This window comes from Penicillium riverlandense (genome assembly GCF_028828495.1).
Source record: "Penicillium riverlandense strain IBT 135883 chromosome Unknown utg000001l_segment0_segment0, whole genome shotgun sequence".
In the NCBI taxonomy this organism is placed as follows: domain Eukaryota; kingdom Fungi; phylum Ascomycota; class Eurotiomycetes; order Eurotiales; family Aspergillaceae; genus Penicillium; species Penicillium riverlandense.
In genome coordinates, this window is record NW_026643194.1 from 102,419 (window position 1) to 122,579 (window position 20,161).

Here is a 20,161-nt window from a genome sequence, read left to right on the forward strand (position 1 = left end):
ACAGTTGAGAGATCGAGTCGCCACCCGGCAGAAAGAAAGAAGGTCAAGGGTCGCCACCTGCACATTTAAGGTGGACGCGGAGTGGGGCTGGTCGGTTGGATCCACCGCCGATCGAGACGCTGAGGGGAGGAGTCGGATTGTATTCCATAGCGACAAGCGCATCGTAGAGACCAGCCTAGTCCGAAGGCAAATGGAAATGATCATCGAAAGGGGATGAAGGTGTTGCTGCCAGAGAGTCTAGGCTAGATCATGTGTTCCTGTCTCTGTCAGGCACCGGTCCACTTCCCCGTCCATCATTGGCTCCGGCACTTCCCCCCGGTTTTCATCTTTTCCTTCGGGGGCAAATGGGGGAGGTTTTTTTGGGCGCTCATAACTAATCATTCATCTTCTTTCTCTCCTTCTTTCCTCCTTCTCTTCTTCCATTTCACCCTCCCACTCTCTTTTCTGTGCCCATTCGGCTCCCCCCCACCGTTCGTTTACACTCCCTATCGATAGATAAGCCTCTTATCGCTGGGGGAGAAACCGGCCCAGATCCGATCTAGTCTCGTTGGCAATTCGCAATCCAGCTGGCCTGTCGCTTCCGTTGAGACCCTGATTGGGTCCTCATTTGTTCGGTCTTTTTCTTGCCCCTCCCTTTTTTTTGGTTTTCATCTTCCCCGACTCAATCCTCATGGATTCTGCCCCGGGCCCGGTGACCAACGCCCAGCCAACGGCCCCCGATGCCGGGACCGACAGCGGGACCGTGGTCAACTCTTCACAGTCCCCTCAACTGGCGGACCAGCCGAGTCAAGATACCTCCACCGAGCAATCGCAGCCCGTCGCCGAGTCCCATCCGCCTGCCCCGACCCCGTCGACCACGGAATCCTCCGAGTCCGTTGAACATGCCTACTGGACCGAGTTCGATGTGGACACAAGTGCCCCGGACGAGGAGGAGGTGAAGGAGATCGAGGCGGCTGAAAACGACTACAGTGCTTATGACTGTGAGTTTTATCCCATCCGTGGCATGTAAGCGTGGCTGACCCGGACTATCTAGACGGGTACTGGGAGAAGAACTTCTTCGGGAATCTCGACGACCCCGAATATCAACCCGGCGAGAAGGCTCGTCTCACCTGGAAGATCAAGGGTGTCCGGGGAACCGCAGAACGGCCCAATCGAGCAACGGTCATGCGCTCTCCGGCCGCATACGTGGGTGGATATTGGTGGCGGATCAAGTTCTACCCCCGCGGAAACAATGTGGGCGCCCTGAGTGTCTATCTCGAATGTTCTCAGACTCTCCCCACCCCCGATCAACAACAGCCCCAGACGGAATTCCAAGTCCGCCGAGGCCCGTCAGATTCCGCCCTCGGTGCGCCAGACCTGGACATGCAGTTCGACGAAACCGATGATTCAGCGGCCTGGTTGGAAAAATACAAGTCGCAGTATCCTGCGGCCGCGGCCGCGGCTGCCACGCCGACCGGGTCAGACGCGGACCTGTGGCGGGTGTCGTCCCAGATTGGTGTCCTTGTGTACAATCCCGAGGAGCCGCGGACCGGATGGATGCAGTCCTCGTGCCATCAGTTCAACCCGCACAACTTGGACTGGGGATGGACCTATTTCCACGGCCCATGGGACCAGATCCATATTCGCCGACGAGGCCAGCACCGCCCCTTGCTGTGCGATGACACGCTCGCCTTCGATGCATATATCCGAGTGATCGATGATCCAACAAAGTCCCTGTGGTGGCATCCAAGTGACTCGGAGCCGACGTGGGACAGCCTGGCTCTGACGGGCTACCGGCCTCTGGGAGATTCGGTCATCAACCACAGTGCCGAGGTGGCCGGACTGGCCTCATGGTTGCATATCGCCCCATTCTGCAAGATCATCCAAAGTGTGGATGTGCTCGAACACTTGAACAATTGCGACGTCAAGCCCAAGCCTTTGTGTGATGCCCTCCAGAAGCTCTTGTGGCAGTTACGCTGCCGCAGCAAGTCATTGCAGTATGTCGACACAGATGGCATCACATCCACCTTGCGCAATCTCCATGAGTATTCCAGCGACGTGTCGGAGTTCTGGGAACGTCTGCGCCGGACGCTAGAATTGGAGCTCGCGGGTACTGACGCAGGCAAGCAGTTTGCCCAGCTGTTTGACAGTCCCGGCCCAGATACTTTGACCCTGCAATCAGCCAGGCCCGTGAATACCCTGCCCACGGGTTTCAATTCTCGTCTGCGTGTTTCGGCTGATCAATTCCGGTCCACGGGAGAAGCAGTCAAGAACTGCCTCGAAGCCAAACCAGGCTCATGGTCTCTACCACCGATCCTGCACGTTGAGCTCAACCGCCATGTCCTCGATAAGGGCATGCGGTGGCAGCTACTGTACAACAAGGTCGATTTGGACGAAGAGCTGGATCTTGCTCCGTATGTGGTCGACGGCCAGGAGGGCAAGTATGTCCTTTACGGCTATATCGTGCACCGTGGTCGCCGCACATCGGGCAAATTCTTCAGTATTCTCCGGCCGGCCGGCCCTGGAACCAGATGGTTGGCCTTCGATGACGGCAGCGACAACCGCGTGGAGTGCCTGACCCGCATGACGGCCCTGGGTCCGCATCTAGGTCTCAACTCGTCTCAAGCTGTGGATCACAAGAAGGGCCATGACGTTGCCGTCGGCGTGATGTACATCCGCAGCGACAAGGTATCCGAGCTCCTGCCCGGTCCCCAGGGTCCATGGGAGGTTTCAGAAGAGCTTAAGCAGTACTACGAGACCGGCGTTTATCCTTCAACCCCTCCGTCGGCCGATGGCAATGTTCAAGTCGAGGTCTACTCCCTGCCCCAGTACGAGCAGCTGAACAGTCTCTTCGACACCTACGACCTCATGTCCCAGGCCAAAGCTGCGAATGGGGTCATGTACATGACCCTGCCCCGCTCGTCTCCCATCGTCGATCTGCGTAAGAAGATTGCGATGTGGAAGTCGACCGACTCCGAGGCCCTCCGGCCCGAGCGAGTTCGTCTCTGGCAGATCGGACACACTCGCGCCCAGTTTGGTCCCACACTTGCATTTGACCGGATTACGGATCTGAATGCACCGCTTGATCCCTCGTTGAGCACCATTCGCTTCTGGGTGGAGACGATCTCAGAAGCGGATGCCAAGCTCTTTGCCATGCCTGATCCGCCCACGGCGACTACAGCTGAAGACAAACCCGACGAGTCTATATTCGAGCGCGAAAACTCCGGCACGCCCGAACCGTCCCCCTCCATGGCTGATGGGGATGCGGAGGCTAGTTCCTCTGGCAACGTCCCCAACGAGAGTGCTGTCGCTCCTGCACAAGTCACCAGTGTTCCTGACATCGGTGATTCACTTCCCCCAGTGGCCACTGCGTCCCCAGAAGGTGATGCATCTGCAGAAAGAGCCGAGGCCGAAGCCGCTCTGGCAGTGGCCGCAGCCCATGACCGGCAAGCGACGGAGGCTGCGTCGACTACCTCGACTGAACAGACTCCAAGCAGCTCCACCAATGTGGCGCCCGCTGAGCCCGCTCAGCCTGAATCCACTGTGACACCGGTTGAGCCAGAGGTAGCCCTCCCGGTGGGCCATGCGTACTACTTCATTCAGATCTTCGATGCCGACAACCAAGTCCTGCGCACTGTGGGCTCGTTCTTCTCCCAGCTCGAGGCGAATGTCAAGGCATCAATTCGGAAGCACCTCCAACGGCCGATTCGGCAGGATTTCCTCATGTGGAAGCGAGTGGATGGCACCACAGTTACGACAGTTTCGCCGGCCGAAAACTTCCTCGATGTGGTTGTTCCACACGGTGCGTGTATCATTATCGGGGACAAGTTGAGTAAAGACAAGTAAGCTTCACACCCCCCTAGGGAGTCCGCGCTTGAAATTCTAACAGTGTGTATAGACGCTCTCAGCTTGGCGCTGCTGGCATGTTCGCCAGTCCCGATCGCCTCGTTCAGTACTTGTGGGCCGAGTCTCGCGGTCATCCGATCCAAGGCTTCACCGGCACCAAGACTGTAGAAGCCACTTTCACAGCCGACTACTACAGCGGCCAGTTTTTGAAGGGCTACTACCACGGTCAAGGCAAACACATCTCGGGCACGGGTACCGTGTACGAGGGCGACTTCGTCCTGGGTCGGCGCCAGGGCCAAGGCAAGATGGAGTACCCCACTGGTGACACATACGACGGCGACTGGGTCGAAGACGTGCGCCATGGTCAAGGCACCTACATCGAGAAGTCAACGGGCAACAAGTACGTCGGTGGCTACAAAGACGGCAAGCGCCATGGCAAGGGCATCAGCTACTGGGAAGTGGCCGAGGACGAGATGGACCTGTGCCAGATCTGTTACTCAGAGGAGCAGAATGCCGTCTTCTGCGACTGTGGCCATGTTTGTGCGTGCGTGACCTGTGCGAAGCAGGTGGATCTCTGTCCGATCTGCCGCAAGACTATCAAGAGCGTCATCAAGATCTATCGGACATAAACTATTCGCAGTGCACACCCCCTGGTGGTAACGAAGTCATGACGGGTAAGGTTATATTTTTTGTTGACATTTCCTATTCACGTGGAGTGCTCTACCACCGTTACATACCCCGGCCTTTTTTTGGAAATTGAGCAAAGGATGGATTTGGAGTTTTGAGGCCGGCGAGTGATTTGGATAATTTTTCTTTTTCCGTGGGAGTTTGTTTGCGGTTGATGACGACTCGGTATATATGCATGCCACCACTCGGTGGACATAGATCACTTCTCCTTTCATAGAATTCCTTTTTTATTTTGGAGCAAATCGTTTCATGTTGATATTGACTGAGAAAAGAGGTATATCCAAATGCGCCCTGCCCGACAATGCTTTTTCCACATGAAGAACTACTACATACAAAACCATCACTTGGTCGCCTGCTTCCCCTTCTTATCCTTCTTCTCCTTTTCTCCCTCCTTCGCCGTCTTCTTCTCACCCTGTTTCAAGGACTTCTTTGTAGTAGCCTCAGTTTCAGTCTTGGCCTCTTCTGGCTGCGATGTCGACTCGTCCGACTTTTTGGTCTTCTTGGGTTTGTTCAGAACACCCTTGGGGTTGAGACCTTTGCGGCGCAGACGGTTACGCTCAGCGCGAACGATGCGGTCAGCATCATCATCCTCCTCGAATGGGCCAAAAGCTCCTCCTTCAAAGTCCATTGCGGACCCATCCTCATCCCGAATCGGAGTCTTGTCGACCACCTCGTCATCAGAAGAGGTAGCAGAGGGGGCACTCTTTTTGGCGGGACGATCTCCAGCCGTAGCAGCTGTGGCGTCATCAGTGGGGTTGGCAGAGACGGTGGGACCAATCTTCTTGAGTTTGCAGACGTAGAAGCCGTCGACGTTCTCACGGTGCGGGAAGTAGCGGCGGGTGAGCGCCATCTTGGCATCGAACTTTTTGCTCATGTAGCTGGTGAAACCGGGGCTACCGAAATCGCCCAGACCCGTGTCCACAATCTTGACGTTGGGCCGTTTCCGTAGCACGTACTGCACCACGGCCTCGTTCTCCTCCACGGTGACACTACAGGTCGAGTACACAATGTATCCTCCGGTCTTGGAGGAGTGGTCAACCGAGTCGATGGCCGCCAGAAGAAGTTGACGCTGCATGTGCGGGATAGCCAGGAAGTCGCGCTCGTTCTTGGATGTCTTCACGCTCGGGTCTTTCGAAATAACACCGGTACCAGTACATGGAGCGTCCAGCAGAACACGGTCAAAGCCACCCATAGCTTTGGGGAATGCCGTGCGAGCATCCAGGTTGGTCACGATGGTGTTCTTACAACCGAGACGGTGGATGTTACCAATCAAACCCTTAGCACGAGGCTTGCTGGCATCGTTGGCGATCACACAGCCAGTGTTGCGCATCAGCGCGGACATGTAGGTGGTCTTACCGCCGGGCGCAGCGGCCATATCGAGGACGCGCTCATTAGGCTGGGGTGCCAGCGCCATGACGGGCAGGAAAGAGGACGCCGCCTGCAGAATGTAATGGCCGGCCAAGTACTCAGGAGTGGCACCCAGGGGCACGGCAGACTCGAAAACCTGCAATCCAACCTTGGACCATTTCCCAACGGGCTCAAGAACGACACCGCGGTTGATCAAAGCCTGAGCAAGGGACCGACGGTTCGTGCGCAGAGTGTTGGTACGAATGACGACAGGGCGGGGGGTTTCGTTGGCTTCGAAGAAGGCGAAGGCCTCCATGGGCGTGAACAGGTTGAACAACTTCTCGGCCAGGAAACGGGTGTAGCCGTAGTAGGTGCAGATGTCATTCAGAAGCAGGTCAAGGTAGTCGGCACGCGACTTGTCCGGGTTACCCAGAGTCTTCAGGTCGCCCAGAATACGGATAGTGTCGGTGATGCGCTGCCGCAGCAGCTGCAGATCGGGTGCCAGACCCGGCTGGCCAGTCTCGGCGTCACCGAACACATCAGGACGGTCGCCGGCGATGTTGGTCTGCATGGCGGACTCCTGCAATTCCTGCTCTGCTTCTTCGTCTTCCGCCTGCTTGGCAGCGTCCAATTTCCGCGACAATCCCTCAATGTTGGCTGCGGTCAACCTCTCCTCCGCATCGGACAGGTCTTCATCGTCAGAGAACATGGTTTCGCGCGGGTGATCATCTTCGTCAGAGTCGAGAACCGAGTCATCTTCAGCGTTGAGTTCGTCGTCGTCATCCTCCAGGTCGGACAGACCTTCCACCATCTCATCACTATCGATTGATCCCTCACTAACGCCATCCAGGTCTCCAAACTCATCATCATCCTCTGAATCCGAATCCATGGGCACGGGCTGCTTCTTCCCTGACACGGGTTTCTTCTGTTCTTTCCTGCCATTCGTCGCGGCTGCACCATTGGCCTTGGTCTTCTTATGTGCCACTTTCTTCGTCACCAGCTCTTCCTCGTCGACATTGGCCCTCCGCCGCTTCTTGGCCGGCGCAGCAGCAGCCTTCGGAGCCGACTCTGCCTCAGCAGCCTTGCGCTTCTTGAGCATGGAAATCTTGCTTTCATCCAGCGGGGCCGGGGGGCCCTGCTTCTTCATGCGACGACCTTTGCCCATGGTGAGTTGACGGATTGGGTTGAATATTGGGCTGTGGTTCCTGCTGCGAACGCAACATTTTTCGCGGCACTTTTTTTTTCTGCGGGCGGTGGGCGGTGGCAGGAAACCGTCCCTCTGGGCGGTGTGTTCTGGCCTGATTCTTCAGGCGACAATATTTAGTGGTCACCCAACCCACCTCGGAGCTGGAACGCCTCGTCTACATTCATATATTCGGTGCCAACTGCGTTCACACAGCATTGAGCTGTCTCCCTCCTTTATTTCTAGTTGCTCCGTGTCCACCATGTCCGAGCTGGCCTTTGCCAAATCCTTCCTGTCCACGCTGGACTCCCGGCCCATCAAGCTGCGCGCTGACCATGTCTTCGACCCAGAGCAAGTGGGACTGCGAGTGCCCGTGAGTGCCTCTTCCTGGACCCGAGTCTATTAACTAACCATCTCGCAGTATACACTCCCCCGTCTGCAAGCCCCGCACCCAGAAATGCCCAAGAAAGTGAGATCCACGCAAGCCCCAGGCTCGTCGAAATCAATCACGGTGAATGTCAAGTCTGCCCGGAATCCTGCATTGGAGTTTGCGATTCCAAACGCTCCACTTGCAACCACCTCTCTACAAGATATCCGGGATGCGGTGGGCCAGCGCGTTATCGATGCACAAGGCAACCCGGTGCCGCTGGATAAGATCAAGATTCTGTACCGCCGCAAGCCGGTGCCGGGGACAGGGAAGACAATTGCAGAGATTCTGGCTGATGAGCCTGATATGCTGGCCGGGGGAAAGGCGGTCGAGTTGGGCGTGATGATTATCGGGGGCGCTCAGGTGGCTGCCACGCAACCTGAGACTGCAGAAGCTGGCGACAAGTCAGCACCCAAGGCTGTGGTGGGACCGAGTGGTGCGGAGGTACTGCAGTCGGAGGCATTCTGGGATGATCTACAGGGCTTCCTGGAGCAGCGGGTCAAGGATGAGACAGAAGCAAAGCGGTTGCGGGCGATGTTCCACAATGCTTGGAGTACCAATCGGTGATAGTGACTTTCTGTTCTAATGATACCTGATGTAATGTCCGTGGATGGTCTACACGGCGCAAAGAGAAGCGAGTAACGGAAGAGATATGAATTCGAATGTTATACACACAACATATGGCCACAAGATGAACGGCCAGTCAGCCCCGGAATACCGAGGGACACGGGGAAGAACGAAACGCCTGGAAGACCCCCTGAGACAAGGTCATGGGCGGCCTCCAAATAATTCAATGCGCGGAAACCGGTGACCAGTTCACGGGGACGTGGTATGAACCGAAGCAAAAGGAGAAGACAAGGAAAAGTAGGGTAAGATCTCTCAGATGTGCGCCAGGGAATCATTGCGAAGTGGCATATTATCAGTAGAGTCAAAAAGTACAATGACGAAGAGAAACAAAGGCACGAAAAAAGGCACCATATGCCAGGCAGTTTGGATGGGACACCATTGCAAATGCTCGAAAAGAAAGGAAATGGCCCGGCCAATCGCTCATTCGGTTCATGGCTCATATGAAAAAACGGTTAGGGGGAAAGAATAGGCGGAGAAATATACACGGTTGTATAACACGGGTAAAAATCAATACACGGCCGTCATCTCGTCAAGTCATTTCGAGAAAAAGGTCACCTCGAAAAGACCTTGACCACGCCATCGCCGCCGCCGCTGACGACCCAGCGACCATCGCGGCTCCAGACGACGGCACAGACGCCCTCACCGCGCATCAACCGGTGACTGGTCAGTTCCTGTGTGCAGCTGCGCTTCTCGAGGTTCCAGAACCGCAAGCTTGCGTCGTGGCCGGCCGAAACGAGTTCACGTCCATCCGGAGACAATGATAGGGACGCAATCGCAGCGGGATGGGCCAGCATGGTGTACGTGCATTGACCTAGGAAATCAAGTCAGATGGGACGGCTTCAAAAGACAGCTAGACCGCACTTACCGCTATTAGCATCAAAGAAACGAATGTACCGGTCCTCGTAACCACTGATAATCACACCCTCCACACTACTGGAACCGGTAGCACCGTGAACCACTTCCTCCTCCGCCATATTCCGGCTTGGGTCCAGGTTGGCCGAACCGTCGAAGCCAACAGTTGTAGCGACCACGGAGTTGACTCCAGTTGAGGGCGTGCCATCGTATGTTTCAAGGCTGGCCATGCCCGCAATTTCCTCGCCCGTCCGTGTATCGTAGACGAGAATGGAAGCATCCGAGAAGGAAACAACAAAGTTAACCCCGGCAAGAGACAGGGGGCTGATGCAAGTTGGAGAAGGCGAGTCGCTGCGAACGATGTGGTGAACAAGGGTGTAGTTGAAGGGCGTCGCGGTGGCGACGCTGGGTTGCGGAGAAGATGGGAAGTTGGATCCAGAGGAGATCGAGTTTGCACGCCGGCTTCCACCCTGGCGACGCGACCCCGCCTGTGGTGAAGAGAGCTGAGGAGGGGCACTGACAGCCCAGATTAGAATGCGGCCATCAGCAGCACCGGATGCCAGCAGGATGCGGTCCGGTCCACCGTAATGGCTGCAAGCGTCTCCAAAGACAGAGCCCGCAGTCCCCGGGAGGACACAGAGCCCCCACACCGCGTCTGTATGTCCGTCCAAGGTAGCCTTGGGGTCAACTCGACCACGTTCCCACACGCGCACGCTGGCATCTTGACCACCAGAGAACACCCATCCGTCGCCGAAGATACGGCCGCCGTTGGAAATATTCTGCGACGGAGAGCAGGCCGCGAGCGAGGTCACGGCGCCCACATGGCCGCGGTGCGTAAAATAGCTAGTGATGTCGAGATCGTTGCTGGAATTGGGGCCATGCGCTCCGAACCCACCGTAGGTGGCCGGGATGATCCATCGCTTGATCGATCCGTCGTCACTGCACGTGCAGATCTCGGGCTCCGATGGGCTGCCGCCGCCCGTAAAAATTACAGAGCGAATGACATCGAGGTGACCACGGAGGGCGAATCGAACCTTAAAGTTTGTATCTTGTTGCTGTCCGAATGTTGCGCCAGCGTCAACGGTGCCGTCACTCTTCCGCCGGGCACCAGAGCTCTTCCGCCGGTGGGACAACGAGCCGCTTCTCGGGGGCGACTTGGTACGAACAAAGTTGGCGTTTGGGAATGCGTCCGTATCAGGACGATGGGGAGGAATGGACTCGTTTGTCGGTTCATGTTCCACCGCGTCGTCAAAATTCCACCCATCCATGTCTTCCATCCGCTCATTGCCCTCCTTTACCACCACGTGAGATCCTTGAGCATTGGGTTCCATGCCACGATCGTCAACCAAGCCTTGTTCGTATGTCTGCCTCCGGTTGTCGATCGCGGTAACAGGCGTCTGCTGCGGTTCCAAAGGACGTCGCTCCAGTGCTTCGTGGGGAATGGACGGGTTCCCATACTGGTTGTCGGCGCGAGACATGGCTGCGTTCTCAGCGTAGTGCGAGCCCCCGGCCTGGTGGTTCTGAAGCGCCACCTCGCGCGCCATGACATGATTTGCCTTTTGTCGTTGTTGCTGAAGGTACGCTTCCTCCAGGTTCTGTTGGGAGAGGTGCTGGTTTCCATACAGATGGCTGGAAAGGTCGGGGTCACTCATGTCAGGGGCTGGGTGGGATGTGGGAATAACATGGTAGGCGACCTCCTGTGCGCATTTGGACAGGTAGACCCGTGATTTTTCGCGCTCGTCGTCCTGGCGGAATTCGAACTGGTCGGGGCGCTCATCGTCTTGGTCCGCGCCAAGGTCTGGAGTTGGCTTGGAGCGTTGTTCTAGCAAGTAAACCATTTAGTGCCTTGTCAAACCCATCAGTCCGTGCGACATACCTTTCAAGAATTGCACACTCTCGCGCGCAATCTCCTTCGAGTCTTTAGGGAGCTCGATTTTCTCGTTGTTGGATAGCTTCTTTGTCTTCTCCCTCTCTTTCTTCAGCGCCGTCTCCAGCAAGCGAACGTGCTTGCTGAGAGACTCGTGTAGGCGCTTGCTCGTCCGAAGGTCACCTTCTAACCGACCGATGCGAGACTTCATCTCTGCGCGCTCGATTTCCCACGCGTTGCGGTCGCGCTCGTGCCGATGCCATTCTGTCTGCAGAAACCGCATCACACCTATCAGGAGACAAGCTGTTAGCCGGGATCGGCCTGTCGCCGATTGAGGGATAGCAGACTCACCTTGCAACGTGTATTCTGTGCCCTGCGGGTGTCCGCCATTGGAAGGCCCATCGCCCATCGCCCCGGGCATTCCTCCGACCCCAGCCATGGCTGACGGGGACTGCCAAGCCATGTGCGATTTCAACACACGGCAGCACCGTCAGGAGAACAATGGGCGGGAGAAGACAGCAGGCCAGCCGAGAGGGTTCTGGTTTTCGTGATGATAGTGACCAGCGAGCTCGGGGTGGGCGTGTCCGGAGCTCACTTTCTCCTGACCCCGTCAATCGTATCCACCGGTTGAAGTAAGCGAGTCGAAAGCCCAGACCGGGAGGGGGGAGTGTGGTAGGACAACGGGGGGCGGCGTTCCACACCGAGTCAATCAATGAAAGGAAACGGTTGAGCGACGGGTTTCCAGGCAGGAGGAGCAAAGTCAGTCAATGATCATGGGGGAGAGGGAAAAAGGGAGGCAGGTGAGGAAGTAGTAGGGCCGGCTCGTCGGTGCTTGTTATGGGCCACGGATGGCTTTTCGGGGGCCTCGTCCCGTAGGTCGACCGCCTTCCTAATTGAGAGAAGGACGTGCTGGTGACAGCTGGGGAGGATGGTGGTGTTCTTCAGGTGATGAGAGAGCAAAGGAAGAGATGGGAAGAGTGAAAGGGTGCGATCTAACGTGGAAGTGACGGTGAACAGACACAGGCGCTCATGGGCACGTGTGGCAGTGGTGAGGGTGGCAGGCCTGGGACATCAGGCATCAACCATATGAGCCCCTTGAGGGTCAAGAGTGTCAAACGCCGGCTAATACCAATGTTACAGATTATAATTCCGTGGAATCAATTTGGGCTTTTCCGATCACGGATAGTTTGCACTTTTGAGGTACACAACACTGGTGGTGCGCTAGGGCTAGTTTTCATGAGCTGCCGTCGAACTATATATTTCGTCCCCATAGTAAAAACACCACCATCCTGCAACACCAAGTTTGTATATCTGTCCGATATTTCGACTAGAACTATATCGAACTAAGAGATAATCCTCAAAATCCATCGTCGATCCCCCTCTGTCTCTCCTCCTGGCGTCGACCACGAGTGAATGCCCACCACCACGCGTGGGTGGGGTCCCCCTCATTACTCCCTTGTTCCTCCCAAGGTTTCGGGCTGAGGATGTAATGGACGTTTTTGACCTGCCCATCTCGCCAGATAGCGTCATGAGCCCCGTCCCACCGCATGGTCTTGAGCGCATTGTACACATAAGGAAGCGCAACCAAGCGGCCATAGAACATGTCCCCGAGAAGAGACTGATCCGCAAAGTCATATTGTGATATTCTGGCAGGCAGCGCAAGCTAGGCGAGAATCTTCGTATATATTGCTAGAGACGGGATCACGACCTGGAGACCGCCATTGGGGATACCCAATCCTGTTGTGGCGGGAGCACCGGTTGATTGAGCCAAGTTCGGAGTACTACGTTGAGATGTATAGGCGCAGTTTGCTGGAATCCTTCAAACCGCGTGAGCGTTTTCGCAATGGGGACAAGGGGCAGATGAGCTCCTACCAGTTTTACGGATAATGGGGATTCCCCAGAGGGTTGCACACACAGGCATGACTCGCGGCAAATACACGATTCCCCGTGCCAGCCATGTCGGGAGAGTCCAGCTCGAGCTCCATGAGCTCATCCATATTACGGAGGACTACCATGTCACTGTCCAACTGGATGACACGCTCGTACTCAACCAGTGAGAACGGCGTGAGCTTGCTCCAGCAGTCATAGAAACGGACATCATCGGAAAAGTTCTTGTGCACTGATGGGAGCAGGTAAGGCACTTGCTGCCTCGAAATGCCTCGGGTAGCGAGAGCCGCATGGCCCTCGGCGGGAAAGGACTCAGTATAAAGAGCCACGAGGGGGTATTTGGATCCTGCTTTTCTTAGAGAGTACTCCAAGGTGAGAAGGCCGGGCAGATACGCGGTATTGGTGATGAGCGTCGTCCACACTGGACGCGGGTTAGCATGGTCTCCAAAAAGACACTGAACTCAACCCTGACCGTTTGTGGCCTGTTACACAGTCTTGATGAGGCATCGCGGGATGTAAACCGCCAGTCCATCTTGATTGGGGGTTGAAGGTGTAGTATACGATGAGATCACTCTACCTTAAAACGAACCGTGGTTCAAGGTTGGGGGACATGCAGTTCGTATTCTCATGGGCTCATCAGGTCAATAGACATATAGTACAATGCTAGAACTCCAGTTCTTCCACCTCCATACCACAATCTACACACGTTTTGACCGGAATACCGGTTTCGGGGTTGTCAACAGGCCGGCCCCATTGATGGACGTGTTTGCGTCCATTGCTGAGGTCGTCGCCAAACTCTCCTCCCGATGCACCTTGTCGACTGCGCCGGTAGGCTTCGACGCGTGTCCGTTTCTTCAGGTCCTGCAACTTGGTCTTGAATTTGGCCTCTCGCCGCCGTTTCTTGTCACTCTCGCGTCGCTCAAACTCGGCGTCCAGGGCTTCTGCAGAGCCCCATTTTTTGGACGAGAGCGCATATTCTTCGACTTGATATCGAAGATACAGCATCATGTTGTTCCAGGTCGATTTGTGCGGGTTGGGACGTTCCAGATGCGGGAGGAGCTCTTCATCTCGAAGCTCCGCTGTTCAGCCGATCCATTAGCTCGTGATAGTAATATGAATCGAAAGAGAAACTCACGATCAGTCAGGAGATAGTCCTCCTTTGCCTCCGTCTTGGTCAAGAGGCTATATTTTTCGGGGTACTTGTCTTTGCAGGAATGGCAAATGCAACACCGCAACATCTCCTCCCATTTCCAATCAATTTCGAGACTGCCGCATTCACGGCATCTTTTCTGCTGACTTTTATCATCCAGGACGCTGAGCCCCGGCTCAAAAGGCCCCTCGTGATTTCGCCGCAACGATTCAAGCAGCTGATGGCGTTCCCATTCCTTCTGTGTCATGTGTGCCGGCTTCTGTTCCTTTCCATCCGATACATGGAGCGCTTTGTTGAATGGGTCGTCCTCCTGCGTCAAGAATCCGCCCTTGGTATCAGTCATTTTGCTAAAGTCATAGTCGACGTATCGCGTGAAGTTGCGGGCAGGCTTTATGGCGTCGAGTTCCGACGAGGCCGGGTTTGTGCGCGCATTGCGCACGGTTGCTGGTGGATCTGAGGATGTCATCGAGTTGAAGGAGCGCTTGACACCTTGAGTGGGTTGTGCTGTGCGGACAGAGGTCGGAGCAGTGGCGGCTTTGGCCCGTTCGGCCTCGCGCTGTTCTCGGAGGGCTTTGGCTTTCATGCGGTTGACTTCCTACAAAAGGCGCCATTAAAAAATGGTTACTGGTTTCCGCAGCCTATCGTTGGGATGCGGGCACCTACGATTCTTTGCTTTTGCTCTGGCGTCAGCGGAGCCCGAGGAAGCTCCCCTGGTCCCGGACGACCCGACCGGGATGGGGTCGAAGGTTGATCTGACATGTCGACAAGCCAGCAGTCACCACTGCTCGGGATTTTCTGAGGGGGACCGGGATGACGAGAAGAGAAGGAAAAGCAGAGGATCTCCGGCCCTTGAGGATGATCGAGTCACGTGACACGCGCCACATCATTGGCGACAACAGGTCTATTAGAGGGAGGGAGGGAATCACTCGCTATGAGAAGGAAGACCGCCGATAATCCGCCGTCTGCGAAGAGAGTTCCAAGTCGTCGTTCCGCTCTTGGCCGTACAGCACCTCACACACGCCTCCCACCGGCACATCCATAACCGCATCGGTGCCTTCGTTCCAGATCTCCTGCCAGTTCACCTTGCGATTCTGGGGGCCCATGATCTGATAGGACGTCGCACCCGGTTTCATCTTTGCTGCCCCCCCAGGTCGTCGTCGCGCTTTTCCGTCAATGACTGCGACATTGGCGACGTCGTCCACGATATTCTCCATGCTATTCATAGGCAGGGTCAAGTAACCGGTGTTGTACGACGCTAGTGCCACGTAGATGTAGATGATCAAAACCACTAGCCATGCTGGGATTGCTAGCGACCACCAACGGTTGGGATAGTAGTAGATGCCGAGTTGGTGAAGAAACGGGGATGGAAGATACGACCACAGAATGTATATCACTGGCGTCGATTAGCATATAAAACCAAACCGATTGACGTTACAACTGACAAAATGCCAAAGACGAAGCCAAATATAGGACGAAGCCGTAGTACTCGTAGGTGGGAACCTTGGGACTGGCGCGCGGAACGGTGGTTGCGCGACGAGCGGACTTGGCGACGGCGGCTTCAGTGTCGTTTGGGGTTTCCACATCCGAGCTGTCCGGAGTCGTTGGGCGCGAGGTGGTGGTTGAGAATGGCGGCCGGAGAAGAGAGGTCAGCGAAGGCGATGGTGGCAGGGGCGTCGGTGGCCGGTTGTAGAAGGGAGGCGCAAAAGCATTGGGTCCATGGAGCGAGCTGGCAGACTGTCGGAGGGAAGGGTGCATTCCAATACCATCATCATCATCCCCCGAGTCAGAGAACGATTGATTTTCCGAGTAATGCGACTGGAAGTCGGCGTCGTCCTCCACCTCGACCTCCTCGTAGCCCGGAGAGGTGACGCTGCCGTCCTCTTCGACGTAGCTTCCTGGCCCATCTGGCGAGGCAAGGTCATCTTCTGACAGGGATGGGAATGGCTGTTTCTCAAAGGGCGCATTGAAAGGCACCTCTTTTGACGAGTCGTCCATCTTGTCCGGCAAAGAGAGCGAGAGAGAGAGGCAAGCTTCCCGGGTTGTTGACGGGGGCATTTTCTGCCGGGATGCGACCCACCGCCTTTTTCTTTTAGGGTTACCACTCTATACCTGGGCAGCTACACAGATGTTCTGCATTCTACTCCGTAAGTTGGGCTATAGTTTTGGTTTCCCTGAACCCGTGTTTTTAATACGGCTATAATTGATAATGGCGAAACATATATAACGATGCCACTGGCGTATATGCACCTCATCTGTCCGTCGCGACGTGCAAGAAGCGGACTTGGATTGTCCACGAATCTCTCACCCTGGGTTGGCAGACCTTCTTGATCACCTCTTTCGTCTCATGTACGACCCCCGTCAATGCATGGTTAGTCAAGGCACGGGCCATCAGCGCATCTGTCTTTGGCTCGAGCCTCCCTGACTCTAGTAGATCTCCAAGGAATTGACAGCGACGGGTCCCACATGTTCGCCGTGACATCAGAGTGTTGATCCGATCTCTTGATGGTGGTTGCACATCTCCAAATCAAGAAGCTGGACATCTCTGCAACTCAAATCAATGCATCCTCATCGGGGCTGGTGCATTAGGCGTCACTCACCAGCCTCTGGAATGTGCGGTGCTGCCACCCAACTGGATTTCTAGTCATCACCGCTAGAGAGGAAAAGGCCCCCTTGCGTTCAGTCTGAAAGTCCACGTCCTGCCAAGTCAGTCCCAAGAATCGTGTGTGGTGAATAATGGCGACGCCAGACGCTTCTCATCCAGTCAGCCCTATTGCATCAGCCACGACTCCGGATACTGTAGGACAAACCAAGCCATGAACTCTGCAGCCCAGATCGTCATCCCGCACTGACATCGTGTGTGACCATCGGCTCGAATCAGCTTGCACTGCCGCTGTGGGTCACACACCAATGGGAAGTCTTGTCCCGGGATGGCAGTTCGTGGTGCACGGATCGGCGTCCCGGCTGCTGAGTTCAGGGGTCATTCACTACCATTAGTTCTGTACGCCATCGAGAATTCCGATCGACACGTCTCCACTCGATAGTGTCCTTCCTCCGGAAATTATTTTGCCTGCGCCTCGAACGGGTTGTTGGTGCCATGACTTTAAGTCGGCAGCAGAGTGTGGACGGCCAGCCCGAGTTCTAGGAATTTGATCCTAGTCCTCCACTGTTCGCGATGCCGGACAGACTAAGATCGGCACATCCTAGCATGACAATCCCTCATCGCGTCCCGGAATTTGGGTTCGATGGGCCCCACCGAGAAAGGATTGGCTAGCGTGCGATCTATGTCTGGTAGCCTACCTCCTTTCGAGTGACAGATCCAAAAAGACATGCATGGTCGGTGGGGAGGGGGGACGGGCCGACGCAATGTTTTTTTTTCTGGGCCTTCAGGCGAATATTATTAGGAGCCAACTGCCCCCTTCATCATCCTGGTCGCTCAGTCTCACTGTGTTCTTCGGAAACAGGTGCTGGCCATGTCGAGTCCTAATATTGTGGGTGCCCCCCGTCCAGCCGGAAACACGCGCACACACTGATCTTGCTTGTAGAATCCCAACAGTGACCCGAATGTCGGCTCATCTCGTGGCGGCCCCCAGTCGACCACGGGCGAATTGGCTGCTGGGGCCACTGGTGCCAGTGGCTCGTCGCTCTCGGCATTTGTGACGACTTTGGTCCCGGCGTTGATTATTGCCGTCTTTTGGTTTCTATTGTTTCTGGTCTGCCGACGAACACAGCGCCGATGGTATGCACCGAGATCCCACCTGCCGGATCTCCATGATCAGTAAGTAACGTCTCCTGCATTCACTGTGTCAGACAGCTAAAACTTGCACTCCAGCCAGCGGAGTCCAGAATTGCCGACAGGCTGGATCAATTGGTTTGGGACCTTTTTCAAGATGGAGGACAATCATGTTCTTCATCACTCCTCCTTGGATGGGTATTTGTTCCTGCGGTTCCTGCGCATGCTGTGCACGATATCCTTTGCCGGAATTCTCATCACATGGCCCATTCTGCTCCCGATCCATGCCACTGGCGGCAATGGGAACAGCCAGCTCGACCTTCTCAGCTTCAGCAATATCGCGAACCCCACTAAGTACTATGCGAATGTCTTGGTGGCATGTGTCTACTTCAGTTAGTGTCAAAGGTTCTGTCGTATCTTGGAGCAAGGCTGACCATCTCCCAGCGTTTGTGTTCTACGTGGTGACCCGGGAGAGCCTGTTCTATGCGAATCTGCGGCAGGCCTACCTTAACTCCCCCGCCTACTCCTCTCGAATGTCGTCGAGAACGGTGCTCTTCATGAATGTGCCACCCGACTACAGGAACGAAAAAAAGCTGCGACAAGTATTTGGTGATTCAATCCGTCGGATCTGGATAACATCAGAATGCAAGGAGCTCGACAAGCTGGTCACCCAACGGGACAAATTCTCTTACAAACTAGAAGGAGCCGAAACCAAGCTGATCCGAAGGGCGAACAAGTACCACATTGATGCTTTGAAGAAAGGGGACATGTCTGCCGACACATGCCAGGATTGTGAGTCGAACGATCCATTTGCGAACATCACTGTCAAGCGCCCCACCCACCGGCTCAAACTATTATTTGGCAAAAAAGTTGACTCTATCCACTGGTATCGGTCGGAACTGGCCAGGGTGACCGAGGAGGCTACACTTCTCCAACAGAAGCACCTCGAAGGCGAAGCTAAGCAATTGTCTGCAGTTTTTATCGAATTTGGCTCGCAATCTCAAGCTCAGGTTGCGCTGCAGACTCTATCTCACCATCAGCCCTTCCACATGGCACCACGCTTCATTGGTATCTCGCCACAAGAGGTTGTGTGGGGGGCATTGAATCTCAGCTGGTGGCAACGTATTGTTCGCCGGTTTGCGGTCCAGGGAGGGATCGCTGCACTAGTCATCTTCTGGTCGTTTCCCGCTGCCATCGTCGGTGCCATCTCGAACATTACCTACCTTTGCAAGCTTCTTCCCTTCCTGAGGTGGATTCTCGACCTCCCCTCTGTTCTGAAGGGTGCTATTCAAGGACTGTTGCCGTCGGCTGCCCTGGTTTTGCTGATGTCTTTGGTGCCGATTATCTGTCGAAGTAGGCATACTTCTCCACCTGTTATTGAACTCCGCTAATTGCAACGCACAAGTCTGCGCTCGAAAATCAGGAGTGCCGTCACTGGCGCGAGTGGAGCTTTTCACTCAAAGCGCCCATTTCGTCTTCCAAGTGGTGCAAGTCTTCCTGGTGACCACTCTAACATCGGCTGCGTCGGCGGCCACAGAGCAGATTATCAAGAATCCCCTTTCTGCCAAGGACCTTCTGGCCAAGAATCTCCCCAAAGCGACCAATTTTTACATTTCGTATTTCCTCCTGCAGGGACTGAGCACCAGCTCTCTTGCTCTGGTCCAAGTTGGCAGCGCCGTGGTGTTTAAATTTATCACCACCTTCTTTGCATACTCTCCGCGCCGTCTTTTCCAGCGTTGGGCAGAGCTCGGCGGCGTGAGCTGGGGAAATGTCTTCCCCGTTTTTACCAATATGGGTGTGATTGGTAAGGAATTATCTTGCAATTTTCTGATCCACCAAGCTAACATACTCTAGCATTGACATACTCCTGCATCGCGCCGCTAATTCTCGCTTTTTCCTTCCTTGGCCTGTATTTGGTGTACCAAGCCTACCGATATAATTTCCTGTTTGTATACGACCTCAACATCGACACCAAGGGTCTCGTGTACCCACGAGCGCTGCAACATCTACTCACCGGCGTCTATCTGGCTGAAATCTGCATGATCGGCTTATGTGCAATTAAAGGTGCCATTGGGCCCGTGATCATCATGGCACTATTTACCATTGGGACAGTTTTGGCTCATATGTCCCTCAACGAAGCAGTAGCCCCGCTCAACACCTATCTGCCGCGGACCCTGGATGCAGAAGAGGAAGAAATGCAAGCAAAGGAAGATGCCGTGGCCGAGATCAATGAATCGCGCCGCAAATCACGGCGCGGCGCGGCAATCTGGAATTGGTTCCACCCGGACGTGCACAAAGACTACGCCAAACTATGCCGCAAGGTGCGGCGCAACATTGCCCAAGTCGAGTATACTCCAGAGGAGATGAGCACAGCGTACTACGAACCGTGCATCTCGTCGCCTCCGGCGACGCTCTGGATTCCGCGTGACAGGTGGGGATTCAGTCAGCACGAAGTCAGTGAGACGAAACGTATTATTCCCATTACGGATGAGGGTGCCCATCTGGATGAAAAGAACAAGATCATCTGGGATAAATACGACCCTCATCTCCCATTGCGGGAGAGGAAGACTCTTTATTAA

At 55.3% G+C, this 20,161-nt stretch overlaps 6 protein-coding genes across 6 annotated transcripts; 3 read left to right on the plus strand and 3 right to left on the minus strand.

Annotated features, from left to right (window-relative positions):
- Window positions 1-670: 670 nt before the first annotated feature.
- Window positions 671-4,454, plus strand: N7474_000042 (putative MATH and UCH domain protein; the record flags this gene model as incomplete). The annotated part of the gene is made up of 3 exons (XM_057191457.1): window positions 671-980; window positions 1,034-3,821; window positions 3,878-4,454. The coding sequence occupies 3 exons, from the start codon at window positions 671-673 to the stop codon at window positions 4,452-4,454; spliced, it is 3,675 nt and encodes a 1,224-aa protein (XP_057056410.1).
- Window positions 4,455-4,852: 398 nt separating this feature from the next.
- On the minus strand, window positions 4,853-7,024 carry N7474_000043 (rRNA (cytosine-C5-)-methyltransferase NOP2; the record flags this gene model as incomplete). Its single annotated transcript, XM_057191458.1, has 1 exon — window positions 4,853-7,024. The coding sequence occupies one exon, from the start codon at window positions 7,022-7,024 to the stop codon at window positions 4,853-4,855; it is 2,172 nt and encodes a 723-aa protein (XP_057056411.1).
- Window positions 7,025-7,304: 280 nt separating this feature from the next.
- N7474_000044 (uncharacterized protein) lies at window positions 7,305-8,036 on the plus strand (the record flags this gene model as incomplete). Its single annotated transcript, XM_057191459.1, has 2 exons — window positions 7,305-7,415; window positions 7,464-8,036. 2 exons carry the CDS (start codon window positions 7,305-7,307, stop codon window positions 8,034-8,036), a joined length of 684 nt encoding a protein of 227 aa, XP_057056412.1.
- A 611-nt stretch (window positions 8,037-8,647) lies between these two features.
- N7474_000045 (cell differentiation and development protein Fsr1) lies at window positions 8,648-11,278 on the minus strand (the record flags this gene model as incomplete). The annotated part of the gene is made up of 4 exons (XM_057191460.1): window positions 8,648-8,907; window positions 8,962-10,770; window positions 10,825-11,103; window positions 11,167-11,278. 4 exons carry the CDS (start codon window positions 11,276-11,278, stop codon window positions 8,648-8,650), a joined length of 2,460 nt encoding a protein of 819 aa, XP_057056413.1.
- Window positions 11,279-12,172: 894 nt separating this feature from the next.
- Window positions 12,173-15,847, minus strand: N7474_000046 (DNA binding domain; the record flags this gene model as incomplete). The annotated part of the gene is made up of 7 exons (XM_057191461.1): window positions 12,173-12,433; window positions 12,729-13,123; window positions 13,395-13,781; window positions 13,838-14,447; window positions 14,516-14,700; window positions 14,868-15,245; window positions 15,295-15,847. 7 exons carry the CDS (start codon window positions 15,845-15,847, stop codon window positions 12,173-12,175), a joined length of 2,769 nt encoding a protein of 922 aa, XP_057056414.1.
- Window positions 15,848-17,394: 1,547 nt separating this feature from the next.
- N7474_000047 (uncharacterized protein) lies at window positions 17,395-20,161 on the plus strand (the record flags this gene model as incomplete). The annotated part of the gene is made up of 5 exons (XM_057191462.1): window positions 17,395-17,627; window positions 17,682-17,974; window positions 18,027-18,935; window positions 18,988-19,386; window positions 19,437-20,161. Coding segments are annotated over 5 exons (2,559 nt in total), but the record flags the coding sequence as incomplete, so codon positions are not given.